General features: G+C 46.9%; 1 protein-coding gene across 1 annotated transcript; it reads left to right on the forward strand.

The window, feature by feature from the left end:
- Window positions 1–3,157: 3,157 nt before the first annotated feature.
- LOC109765613 (uncharacterized) lies at window positions 3,158–3,863 on the forward strand. Its single transcript, XM_020324402.4, has one exon. It carries the CDS (start codon window positions 3,274–3,276, stop codon window positions 3,592–3,594), a length of 321 nt encoding a protein of 106 aa, XP_020179991.1. The 5' UTR covers window positions 3,158–3,273; the 3' UTR covers window positions 3,595–3,863.
- The last annotated feature ends 9,610 nt before the right edge of the window (window positions 3,864–13,473 follow it).

Below are 13,473 nucleotides of genomic sequence, written 5' to 3' on the forward strand. Positions count from 1 at the left end.
CGAGGAATTCTATTTATATATATGCATAACGTGTACAATATGTAGTATTGTAAAATACCAGCAAATGAAAAAGAATTAAATAAAAAACACAAAATTGAAGGAAAAAGAAATTATGAACCCAAAACCCCCCAACCTTTTAGTACCGGTTGGTGCCCCGGCTCTGGCCCGTGCCACGTGGGGGCCCTTTAGTAGCGGTTCATGTTGAACCAGTACTAAGGGGGGACATTTAGTCCCCACCCTTCAGTGCCGGTTACAAAACCGGCACTAAAGGGCCTTACGTACCGGTGATACAGTCCGGTTCTGCACTAGTGAACTATGAACCCGTGGTGTCCCGCTCACACCCATGTCAGCCAAGATAGCTCCTCCATGCTTCGTGTATGAGGTGATTACACACCCATTCCTGAAGCCCTTCATAGCCCGGGGCATTGACAAGCAATCCAGTGACTCGTAGCCGGACCACTGGCTCAGTGACTACCTCACGGCTACATTGCAGGCGGTGACATCGGCAACACCTTACACTGTGTACCCTTATGCCTAACAGGCTCAGCATGCACATGGTTAAATGGGCTCACACCTAGTTCCATCCACACCTGGACAGATTTTGAAGCCGCCTTCATCAACAACTTCGAGGGCACATATCAATGCCCTGGCAGCGCGTACGGCCTCCACAACTGCATATAAGGAGATAATGAGCTTCTCTGAGAATTCATCTCACACTGGCTTAAAAGGAGAAACACGCTGATGATGGTGTACGAAGAATAAGCAATAGATGCCTTCATCAACTGCGCCTAGGCCTCATTTCTCCGTCACAAGCTGGGCAAGAAGCGGGTCGATGGGAAGCTAAGAACAATGTCAGAACTAATGAAGGTCGACAATGACTACACAACCGACGAAGAGACGGCCCGCACAGGCTGCTGCCTGACCGCGACTCTAGAGAATCTGGAGCCCGGGACGGCGAGGGCAACCAAAACAAAAACCACAACAACAATCGAGACGGCAAGAGAAAGGATGAGCTACAATCTGGCCTCATCGCGGCAACGAATGAGGTCGGTTCAGGTGGGGCAAAGAAGCAGTGATGGGACAACAAGTCCAGGCATCCAAGCCGCACCTATGAGGAAATCATGAACGGATCATGCAAGTACCATAGTCATGTGACCTACAAAGCCTCCTACTCCACCCACCACAAAATCTGCTCTAATGAATGACAAAACCCTGGTGACGAACCAATAAACGTCGTCTAAAATCATTTTTTGTGACGGCCAACCGTCACCAGCTTTTTTCCTCCCAGGGTAGCCCCCTTGGATGCGTTGGTGACGTTCTAGCCTTGTTTTACGCGAGCATTTGACCGTCACTACATATGTCCATATTGCGATGATTTGTGACATCACAGAAAATGATCAGCGGGTTGGGAAAGGGTAAAAAAATTGGTGGGCTTGAAAATAAAGTTTTGGGTTTTATGGAGTTCCAACAATCAAAGCATAAAACAACCCTCGGAACAAAAAATTCACAACATGTTGAAGCATAAGAAGTCGGACTGCTCACATGTGTCTTTCATGCAGATTAGTAGTGGTTCACAATATTCAAGTTATATTGTTTTTTACTACTTATTAGTTTATATAGGTAGTTACTCATATGTTTCAGAAATACTTATCCCTTGGAAGTTGACAACCGGTAAGTCTCCAATATGATACCTTGATCTGCTGCAACTCCATAGCCACATCGAACTGGAAGATGAGCTCGTGAGCCATCATGAGTCGCATCCTAGCACAACCCACATGTGTATCCCTCCCACTCATCACCTGACGGACCATGTTCTTGAACTGAAGGACGAGCCGGCAGGTCGGCCTCATCACCAGCGAGCGCCCAACCCTCCTCAACCCACTCCATGAAACCCCCCTCTTGATCCAAAACCTCTCAAACTAGAATCGTCGCCAACAAGTGGGTCACAAAGTGTAGTCCGGGAGAATGTAGAAATGGGTAGAGATGACGATGGAGAGACATCGAAGTGAGCAGTTGGGTGCCACTCCTCCCAGTCCACTGTGCAGAACATTCGGTCGAGCTTGACCAAGGTTGCATGACCACACTCGTTGGACCATATAGAGTCCTTGGCGAACGGTCTAATGACATCATTTTTCTATGTATTTTCCTAGGGATGCGGATGTCGAGTTGGGGCAACCCTACCGGGAGTACGTAGTAGCGATGGAAGCGCCACTCGGAGCGATGCAAGTGTGACATCATGAAAGGCAAAGTCGGTGAGGCGTCTCCTGAGACGGAGCACGATTAGGTGAAAGATTTAATCGCCTGCCCCGTTTTGTTTCTCACTTTGATCTGGGCCCACCTTCCATTGAGATAAACTAGGGCAAATGATCAAACTACAAGGTGAAATGGAGCAAATGATCAAATCCTGATCCCCGCGATTGGTGCGGAACGGAGTGTGAAGATGAAGAGGGCGTGTCATGCGGTGTTGCTAAACACAAGGCAAAGTTGTACCATTGGATGGTGTAGCGAAGAGAGTATTAGTGGTAGATAGTACTCCTAACAGAAGACATGATTGAGGCGAACCAACCTATGATTAGATGCTTAGGAGGACAGTGGTATCTCCAGTCCACCAGAGTTCAAGTTGTACATTTGACATTGGTGCTCATATTTTTCTGAATTAATTCCAGGTCTTTCAGTGATGTGCGTTCAGTGAAAGAAAATGTTCATGTCGATTACGAAGACGTGTGCAGCAACTTGCCCGGTAGAAACCACGGTTAAGATGAAAACCACGGTTGAGCCTGGCCCGGTAGAACTTGCACCGGCTAAGATAAACCTACACCTGCAGACCCCGAGGAGACGTAGCGTATCTACCCTCCTACGCTAGCTGTTCTTCTCGGATCCGTTGATCAGAGAGCTTCACCAAACACCCAGTTAACTAAGATTATATTCCCTTAATTCGCGTGCGCTTAGCTAGCAAGCACATGCATGGATGTGCATGATAACCAGCATGCGCCCACCAATCACATGCGCCAGTGGATCGTCACATGCATAAGCCTGATTCGACCCGACAACCCCACCAATTAAGAAAACAAGAGACGCGAGAGGACAGAGGTCGCAACCAGGACCGGGGGTTCCGCCGCACGTTAGCCCGCCACTGCCATCGAAGGAGGGCATCGGGCGCCTATAAGATACACCAAGACGCCGTGTGCTGAGCCCATCCATCGATCCGCGCTGACCCCTGTCGTCGGGTGTACTCAACTTCCTCCACTAGCTAAGCTCCATCTGCATCCATCCATGGCGTCCGTGAAGATCGCCGTCGTCCTCTTGGCGTGCGCCACGCTCATGGCGACGGCGGCGGCGTACGCGCCGTACCGGCCCGAGCCCGAGCCCTGCAAGACGCAGGCCATGTACTTCAAGAACTGCCTCCTCCTCGTCAGTGAGTGCGAGAAGTGCTGCACAGGCGTGGTGGCGGACCCCGCGTGCTTCTGCGAGGTGGAGCGAGAGGCCGAGATCCAGTGCGCGCCCGGCCACCACTGCAGCCGCGCCGACAAGAAGATCAAGATCCACGAGATGAACCTCTCCTGCATGAAGAACCTCAAGTGCAAGCGTGCGTGAAGGCCGGTACCTTAGCTGCTTCCTACTACAAGTATATCTCGTCTCTCGTTTGTGTATCGACTTTGTGGTCTGGCTTTCTTCCGACTATGATGTTTATGTTGTGTCGTCGTCCTCATGTAAACTTTGGTATAACATGGTGCTCGATCTAAAACTATCCACATCGTCGCTGTACGCTTCTATCATGTACTTTGTCTGTCGAGATCACTTGATGCATGCATATGCATCTCTACTATTCTTCTTCAGGGATCAAGACATTTACCTCGACAAAAGTGTGCAACTGTTGTTTTTAATTTCTTATTATCGTTCCCAAATTCACATTTATATTAGAACGCGTCAGTACCCTCTTTCGCGTGCATTTTCTCGGTTGACAACTTAGCACCCAAGATGGTTTCCAAATTCGTACGTCAGCTTTTACAAACCGGATCCAAACTTGTATATAACACATGGTACTCTAAAACTATCAGTCCAAATCACGTTTTATATGGTTTGAGAAAAAAAAATCAACTGTATCCTGTAATATTGTCTGTTCTTTTGTATTCTAGTACTGGCTTCCATCGTATGATGTTGTGTGCATCTTTTGGTGCTATGACAACAATAATTCCTACGCATTCTTGGTACTATGAGTTAATGATCCTGCGACTCTAACTTTTTGATAAAGCTAGGGCCAGGGCGTACTTCATCAACTCAAAATGTAGCACTGAGAGAAAATGTATCAATAAAAGTATGTATCCTTGGTGTTACAGTGCATCTGTGTATGAGTATCATTAAGATTTTGATACCCTTGTACAGGACGTGTATCAATAACATAATGATATTCCCCTAAAAACATTTTGATATTCATGTTTGTGCATGAGTGTCGATTTTCAAGTGCTACGGTGGTCCTGGTGGTTTGGTTTGTTTAGACTGATGTGTACTGTTTTTTTCTCAAAAAACTACAAAATTGACGAAGGCTAGTCTATCAAGAACACAAATATGGATTAATGTCATGTGTGTATGCATACTAATATTTAGTAGATCAGGGAAAAAGTCCAAAACAAACCTTGAAGTTGTAGACGAAAGCTAAATCAAACCCTGAACTTTGAATCCCAGAAATTGGCACTCTGAACTTGTCATCCCGGTCTATTTTAGACCCTTGACCTGTTTGGCACACTGGAAGTACTACAATCCTGGCCGGGATAACCTGCTACTCTCACGGACGAGAAGTTGGGCCGGCCCACTACACCACAACAAGAATTTGGGCCAATGCGAGAAGTGCTGCTTCGGGATGGTGGAGAACCTAGCGTGCTACTGCGAGGTGGAGCGGGAGGAGGAAATCGAGTGCGCGTTTGGCCACCACTGCAGTCGCAACGACAAAAAGGTCAAGATCGCCGAGATGAACCTCCCCTGCATGAAGGACCTCAAGTGCAAGCACGCGTGATTGACGCGCGATGGCCTGCGTACTACTGCGTGATCATCCACCTTATTAGCTGCTTCCTACTACAAGTGTATCGATCTCATTTCTCGTTTGTGTGCCGATTTTCGAGTGTACCTGTTTGGTTTGTTCCGACTGTATGTGTGTGCTGGTTGTGTATGATATGATGTTTCTGTTGATTACTTGTTTCTCCAAATCGTCATCATCATACGTTTCTATCATCTACTCCTACTTGTTTGGCTGCTATGAAACACTAATTCCTATGCAATTCTTGGTGCTAGCTAGCTATTTGTAGTCAAGAAATCAAGATCACACAGCACTAAAATGAACTCGTCAATGACAAATGTCTTAGGAAATTATACATACTACATAGGTTGGAGCATTTCATAAGTAAAATAAAAAAGCATCTCATGTGATATATGTTCATTAAGCTAAATGATCCCTGCTCTGTTATGCTGCTGCCTTTGCAACCTTGCGAGGAACTTCATGTCTACCTGTTGCTTCCTCTTCGCCTTCATGCATGTAGTAGTACCTCCGCCCTGGTATATTGGTCCCCTTTGTATTTTGTGTCAAACTATGACCATAGATTTAACTAACAAATTATTAATACATGTCACACAAAAAATATTGTTCAATTCGTATTTAAACATAGTTTTTAATAATATTATTTTTGCTATATATAACTTATATTTTATATTAGTTAAAATCAAGATCAAAATATGACACTAAATACACGGGGAACTCTTTTTTAGGATTACAAGGGGGACTAATAAAACCAGGACGGAGGTAGTACTCCGCTAGGGATCTTTTTTTTCTATGCATAGGATGGATCGGAATCGTCTGCATAAATAATTTCGTCTTTGCGCAAACAGGCCACGCGCTCAAGGCCTGCTAGCAGCGGCCCAGAGGCTAGTCAGCCATTATTCAGTGCGGGTGCGTCTATGCGCCACCCGCAGTGAGTCCAAGTCACGGCTCGCCTGCAGCGACCGGTACTAGCCCGGCCCAGTAACCGTGTGCCAAGTCAAAAACAATGTTTATACAATATAAAACATGTTGGTGTAATTCAAAAACAAATGATTCGTAGTTTAAAATAATATATATTACATTTCAAAAATGTCCAAAAATTTCAAAAAATGTGTTTGTGACATTTCAAAATATGTCTGTACAATGTAAAGAAATGATTGTATAGTTCAAAACATAGTATTTTATCATCCAAAATTTGTTCCAATGTGTATTTCAAAAATGTTTAACATGTATTTACAAAAAAAATGTAAAAACGTTAATCATATATTTGAAAAATGCTAACACGTGTATAAAAAATGTTTTAGATGTACACGAAAAATGTACGCCATGTATGAACAAAGTGGACGTTAAAACATCTTTCGAAAAAAAAAATGTTAATCGTGCATTTGTCATATAAGGGATTAAGGGTCAGAATTATTTTATTTATCGAGTTCAGAAGGATAATTGTTTTTTAGAAGAAAAAAAGTAAATCTCAAACATGAGATTAGGAGAGTACTGAACCATGAGTGGTGTAGCATCCTCCCAAAGACACCTTTATGAAAAGAGTACTGAACCATGAGTGAGGCACCCCGTTCATCCTTCAACTACCGAACTCGATAAATAAAACAATTCCGACCCTTAATCCCTTCTCACGCCTTTATCATGAGACATTTGCACCTTCCAAAGACACCTTTATCACCCACGTCGCCCCATTCACTGCTCACACTTCAGCAAAATAGTTGATGTTTTTCCTTTCATGTTTCACACCCGTGAAAAGACAGTTGTTACTTGTACGATTCAATACAGTATCAGAATATGTGGGGCTAATATTTTCTTACATAATTTCCTAACTTTCAGTTCGAAACAAGATGCACACCACACCAGGTGATGAATTACTAGCAAATGGAGTAATAGCTACCTTGAAGAAGAAAAATTGAAAAGGCGAGTGTGCTGCTGACACCATTACGTGTTTGCTGCAACTGAGTAGGGGTAAGCCACTATCACCGTCAATGGAAGTTGGCATTGCCTGAGTGCGCACCGTAGGAAAATGAGTTACCGGCAGGCCATTGCTGTGAACTTCCATGGTAACTGGCTCCCCACCAGTTGTTGAAGGATGGTCCGGGTGCCTGCAAACAACAACTTCTAATTAGTTTAACTGTAGGCAACAGGACAAAAGCGGTACCGCATAGGAGACATGAATAATTCCATCTTTTTAACTTGTTACTATACAAGAAGTTATTAGAATCAAACGTATTTTCAAATGTTTTAGAACCTCCTTAAGGAATTCTTAGCACATTTGTAGACAAACATGGCGCCCATGATTGATTTTCTTGAACTTTCTAATCATAGAGCACAAGGAGGAGAATGTTGTAGCAGTTCCTACCAACGCAGGTCGAATGAGGACACCGGATCATATATCATAAGCTTCACAAGTTTCTTTACCTGATGAGGTCCAAATGCTATGCTAGGTGTCGTCTGCTGCTCCTGTGGTAGTGGCTGCTGCCACGGCGGCTGATAATTGTCGTAGGCACACATGTCAGGACCAGGGGCCCGTAGCGCATACATAGGGTTGGGGCAGGGTCCGGGCCACACGTTCAAACATTGCGGTGGCAGTGGTGGTGGCGGTGGCTGGAGTGGCACGTTCTGGTTAATGTTGATGTATGATTTTTTTGCGGGGTAATGTTGATGTATGATGATGAAATATGGAAACATGGGAAACAGTGCATATGAAATACAGCATACCGGAATGTTTTGATGGGGCCATGACCATGACGAGTACCCACCGTAGCCAGGCTCCGCCCACCTGTTGAAGCATAGCTGTGGAGGCTGGAAGTGGCACATTCTACTTGATTCTGATTTTCTCTTGATAAAACACAAAACTTGTGTCTCGATGCATTGATAATAAAAAGGGGAAAGTCAGTGATCATAGTAGATTCAGCATACCTTATTGTTTTGATTAGGATGAGCCTGTGAGCTAAGATCATTCTGTGCAGATCTCTGAGCTCCATCTTGTCCTTGGTTAGCTTTCGCAGCCGGTGATAGCCTGAGGAACAGCAAAAACAGTTACATGAAAGAGCTCCAATATCAGCTTACAACTGATTAGCAATAGCTTTCAGAATATTTTATGGTTTGATGGTGTAAAACAGATCATCATGGCACGGATATTCAAAGAATAGTGTTCTCATAACAAAGTAAGATAAGAAACTTGCCTTGGATGTTTGTTCTTGGATTCGTATGAATCAGGCTCAACGACGCAGATCTACGGACACGAGGAAGGCAACTTTAGCTGGTGGGAATTCTTTGAAATATGAAAAGCAGGACATGATAGAAAAATACTTACAGATGTATTATTTGGCTCATTTGCGGAGCTGCCCGTTTGCGTGATCTGGATTGCCGAGACTTTAATGCCTACAAATAAAGAAAAAGATCATAAGCAAATGCCGTAGAAGTCATAAAAAGGGATTGATCCGTAGGCATAAAACAGACAGGCATCTATACAAGATTAAGATATATCCATAAAGTCAATGTAGAAAAAACAGATAGCAAACAGCATTGTGCATAGCCACCGAAAGGGTCTAAGCAGAAACAAGAAAAATCACAAGTACTACAAGCATGTTGATAAAAAGAGAAGGCCAAGAACAATTACCTGGAGTCATTTTCAGATGGTTCGCCAATGCGCAGGGATGGCATATTTGTTGCCAAGGGGGGGCATCCTCCAAAAGGGTGCTCCCCGGGTGCTTCCACTTTCAGTGTCTTCTTCGCAAGATCCACAGCAACCACCCATTTATTTGATTCAGTCAAATGCCGGGATGACTTGAGGTAAAGCATGTCATTACCATCTTCGCACAGGGTGGGCCAAGCCGAGTACAGGTTCATGTCATGGCAAGATCCCAGTGGGTTCATCATTCTCTTGGCCCGACCGTAACGCCGCGTCATCGACTGAAATGTCATCGACATCGACGATGCTTCCCTTGCGCCAGCAGTCGGACCCTATAGCTCCCTGGTCCATGTCATGGCGCTCCAACCGTTCACCGTGCGCAGGATCTTGGGCTTGATGTGTGCATGCTTGCGCTTGTTTATTGCGATAAGGTATGAATCGTAGAGCACATCCTTGTCCCTGGGATCCAGCAGCGGCTCTTCTCTGATCTCTGTCACGATCACACGGTGCTCCACCTCCACGAACTTGATCAGCCCATCGACGCAGGCGACATCCCGGAATTGCTTCAGATAGGTATCTTGTCTGCTCTCAAGCAATGGCGCCGGCAATGGGATGTAGCGCTCGTGGAGGGGTTCTTCATCTTCCTGAAGCACGTCGCACACCACCATGCCTTGCTGCAAACTGACCCACGCCAGCACGCCGTCTGCCACCGTGATCACCTTGTCCGGCCAGATCGCGTACTCCCCCGGGCATGGGTTGGCCACCTCCTTGCTCCTCCATGTCCTGTCCTCGGACGAGTAGACGTGGAGCCGGTATTCCTTCAAGCTGGTCTCCGCGCTGCGGAGCGCCACCAGGAGGTAGTGGCCGCCGGCATCCTCGCCGCCGCGGGGAACGATCCCGAACTCGTCGACCAGGCGCAGTAGCAGCCCGTCTTCGTCCTCGGGAAGCGGGATGCTCTCGAGGGACGGGGACCTGGGGTCGCCCGTGTAGACCAAGTACTCCTCCTCCTCGTCCTTGCTGTAGTAGTAGCCGGAGGCGAAGACGGCGCGGAGGAGGACGAACCTGCCCTGCGCGCCAACCACCTCTGGCGGGTCCTTCAGGTCGGCGGCCTTGGAGCAGTGCCAGGTGCAGAAGGACACCGCCGGTGGGTCCGCGATCCAGAAGGTGACCTCCACGGTGTGGTTGCCCGTCGACCTCGCCTTGGTGTCGTTCCTGCTGGCGGCCACGTACGCCTGCCGGGCCAGGAGGATCGACGCCGGCCAGTGGGAGGCGCTGTCGGCGCCGCCGTCGGTCATCGATCCGCCGGACGTTTCAAATTTCGATCGGCCGGCTGCTAGGGATTGATTGAAGGAGGCGCTCCAAGATTTGGGGGACTGTACTTTTTTTTTACGGAACATTTCGGGATTGTTAGTTCCTGGGCTTCAATTTTGACCTGCTGGGCTTCTGTTTCCACTCACAGTTTTATTATTTCCCGTGTTCTTCTTCCTTCTTGCGCACAATTTTCTTTCCATATGCGTTCGAGGTTTGGGGGAATGCAGATGTAAAAGGTGGGGTTAGAGAGGATGACTTCCAAGATATGCGATGTAACTTTTACCATTCCGTCTCATAGTATAAAACGTTTGCTAACATAGCCTTGCAAAAATGTTTTACATTGTGGACGGAGGGAGTAGTTTATAACAAGAATCTTGGTTTTTCCTCGAGATGATGCATTCTGATTAGTTTATCAAAAAAATTATTTATTACTGAAAAATATTATTTTCCTACTGAAAAGTTTTTATCTGGGCTCTGTCAAGCTAATTCTTAGAATCCCTTAGGAAAAAAAAAAGAAATTTGACTCAGCGTATGTATCGACTCATCGTCTAGAAGTTTTATGGGCTCCCACCATAAATTTTGAATTCTACTGATTTTCCCTTCTTTCATCCTTTTGGTTTCTTACTTTTATTTTCTTTTGCTTTTATTTCATTTTTTTCTTTTTTGTCGTTGTTTACCGGGGCTTATCACACTTCTTCTTCCAACCTTGCAGCAGACATTGACTTTTTTTAATACATGTCTAACATTTTTTGTATACATGTCAAACACATGTTGAATATTTTTTCAATACATGTTGACCATTTTTAATTCATGTTTAAATGTTTTTCAAATGCACATAAAAAATTCTAAATAAATGGTAAATATTGTTTAAAAAGGATGAGAATTTCTCAGATAGTCATGAACATTTGTTTAGAACTTGCGATCAGTTTCTTAGTCTTGTGAACTTTTTTTTTTGACTGGAACACCGTGCATTCCAATTACAAAGGACCAACCAGATCGGTGGTCACAACACAAGTTACATTGTCAGGGAGGTTTGAAAGCCAAACAAATTGGTTCCCATAGGCGCCACTACAGCCTAAAGCAGCCAGTACATGGGCTGGGGCATTACAAGCGCGTGGACAGTGGTAGACATTCCACTTAATAAAACCGAACTGGAGCAGGTATTTGAGCTCGCGAAAGATGGCACCAAGTGAGGATCGATCGAGAGTTCCAGAATTGATGGCCTGCACAAGAGCCAAGCAATCAGTCTCAAAAACAACACGACCCATGCCATGGTCTTCAGCAAACCGGACCGCATGCAGCAGGGCAGAAGCTTCGGCATGAAGAGCATCGGACATGTTTTCCAACACGCCGGCGGCCGCGAAGAGGACGTCTCCAGCATGGTCCCGAGCAATGCACCCCCAGCCACCAGGTTGTGACAGGCCCCTAAAAGCTGCATCAATGTTGATTTTAATCACATCCAGGGCTGGCTTGACCCATTTCTGAATCCTCTGCACTCTTGGTTGTACAGGTTTTGCATTGTATTCCCGCCATTCAGTGACATGTCTGGTAACTGAAGACTGAAACTCCTCCACTGATGCTCTGTTTTGGTTATGATTCGCTTTGTTCCTCTCTGTCCACCACAACCACATGAGGAAAATTGCTCTTAGTTTTACATCCTCGGGTATACGAAAGAGCTCCTCCAGCAGCCGGCGAGATGTTTGGCATTCAAGCAGGCTTCGACGAACACCCTCCAGACCACAAGCTCTCCACATTTTCTTTACCTCTTTGCAGCGCAGAAACAAGTGCCCTCCCTCCTCCGGCAGTCGATGGCACACCACGCAACTTGTGTCCAGCTCAACTCCAATGTGCTCCACGTTTCGCAGCAAAGGGTGACTATTGTGTGCCAATCTCCACATGAAGTGATGTACCTTCCCGGGGGAATTCACTTGCCAGAGGTGCAGCCACATTTTCTTTTCCTCCTCCCGCCCTGATGAGCATTCACCAGTTTGCCGCTGGCATTGGCGCCGAAGAAGGTCGACATGAATCCTATATGCTGAGCGGACAGAGAATAACCCCTTCCTATCAAACTGCCATGCCACGAAGTCCTCGTGATGTTCAAAGATGGGAATCGACAAGATCACATTTGCATCCTCCTGACAGAATGTTTGCCTAACCAGCTGAGTATCCCAAGAGTTAGTTTATGGATCAATCAACTCCGCAACCCTAGTCAGCAGGGTGCTTCCCCTCCTCGTTCTTGGGTACCTGACCGCACGAGAAGGTAGCCATGGGTCCTGCCAGATCCTAATATTGTCGCCATTGCCAACTCGCCACACCATCCCCTCCTTAATGACCTCTACTCCCTGAAGGATGCTCCGCCAAACATAGCTTATGCCAGGAGCAGTTGCAGCAGAAAGAATGTCACCGTCCGGATAATACTTGGCTTGTAGGACACGAGCACAAAGAGAGTCAGGGGCTTGGATCAGACGCCACACCTGCCGGGCAAGCATTGCGATGTTAAACGAGTGGAGATCCCTATACCCTAGTCCTCCTTGTTCCTTAGGAAGCTTCATCTTATCCCATCCTACCCAATGGTGTCTTGTATCATCATCCATTTCTGACCACCAAAAGCGACAGATCAGCTGGCTAATACTCTCACACAGAGACTTAGTAAGATCAAAACAAGCCATGGCATACGTTGAGAGTAAGTAGAATGCGAATGTAAGGCACCTTGAGGGCCGATACTCTATTACTCTGTGTTATATACAGGTTGCCGCAGTGCGCGTAGCACAGTTACAGAGAGAGAGAGGGAGGTGCGTCATGCGCAGAGGGAGATGGAGATCGTGTGCCAGGACGTACGTGCCCATGCATGGATGGGACGTGGGCATGCACGTAGAGTAGCAGCTACTGTTAACACCCCGCCACAGCTGCAGCATCCGGCGGCCGGATGCACAAGCTGGACCGGAACTCCTGGAACGCTAGTGTGGGAAGCCCTTTCGTCAGAAGGTCGGCAAACTGCTGCGTGGTGGGGACGTGAAGCACACGGAACTCACCTAGGGACACCTTCTCACGTACGAAGTGGATGTCGAGCTCGATGTGTTTCGTGCGCCATGTACACAGATGAAATGTTGTCGCAGAAGACAACCGTGGCCTTGGGCAGTGGAACACGAAGCTCGCCAAGGAGTTGGCGTAACCAGCAGCATTCCGCGACCGCGTTGGCAACGGCGCGGTACTCAGCTTCTGCACTGGAGCGGGAGACTGTGGCCTGGCATTTGCTCGACCAGGAGACGAGGGAGTCGCCGAGGAACACAGCGTAGCCGGAGGTGGAGCGTCGCGTGTCGAGGCAGCCGGCCCAGTCGGCGTTTGAATACGCGACGAGGTCGACGGAGGGAGCGCGATGCAGGTGCAGTCCATGATCGCTGGTGCCGCGTAGGTAGCGGAGCACTCGCTTCACCAGGGCGAGGTGGGCGGCACGCGGATCATGCATGACCAGGCAGCATTGCTGCACGGCATACGC

Source organism: Aegilops tauschii, chromosome 6, assembly GCF_002575655.3.
Source record: "Aegilops tauschii subsp. strangulata cultivar AL8/78 chromosome 6, Aet v6.0, whole genome shotgun sequence".
Lineage (NCBI taxonomy): Eukaryota > Viridiplantae > Streptophyta > Magnoliopsida > Poales > Poaceae > Aegilops > Aegilops tauschii.

What these genes read in the sequence shown, in the direction of transcription:
- LOC109765613 (XM_020324402.4), top strand. Translation starts at nt 3,274, where the DNA reads ATGGCGTCCGTGAAGATCGCCGTCGTCCTCTTGGCGTGCGCCACGCTC.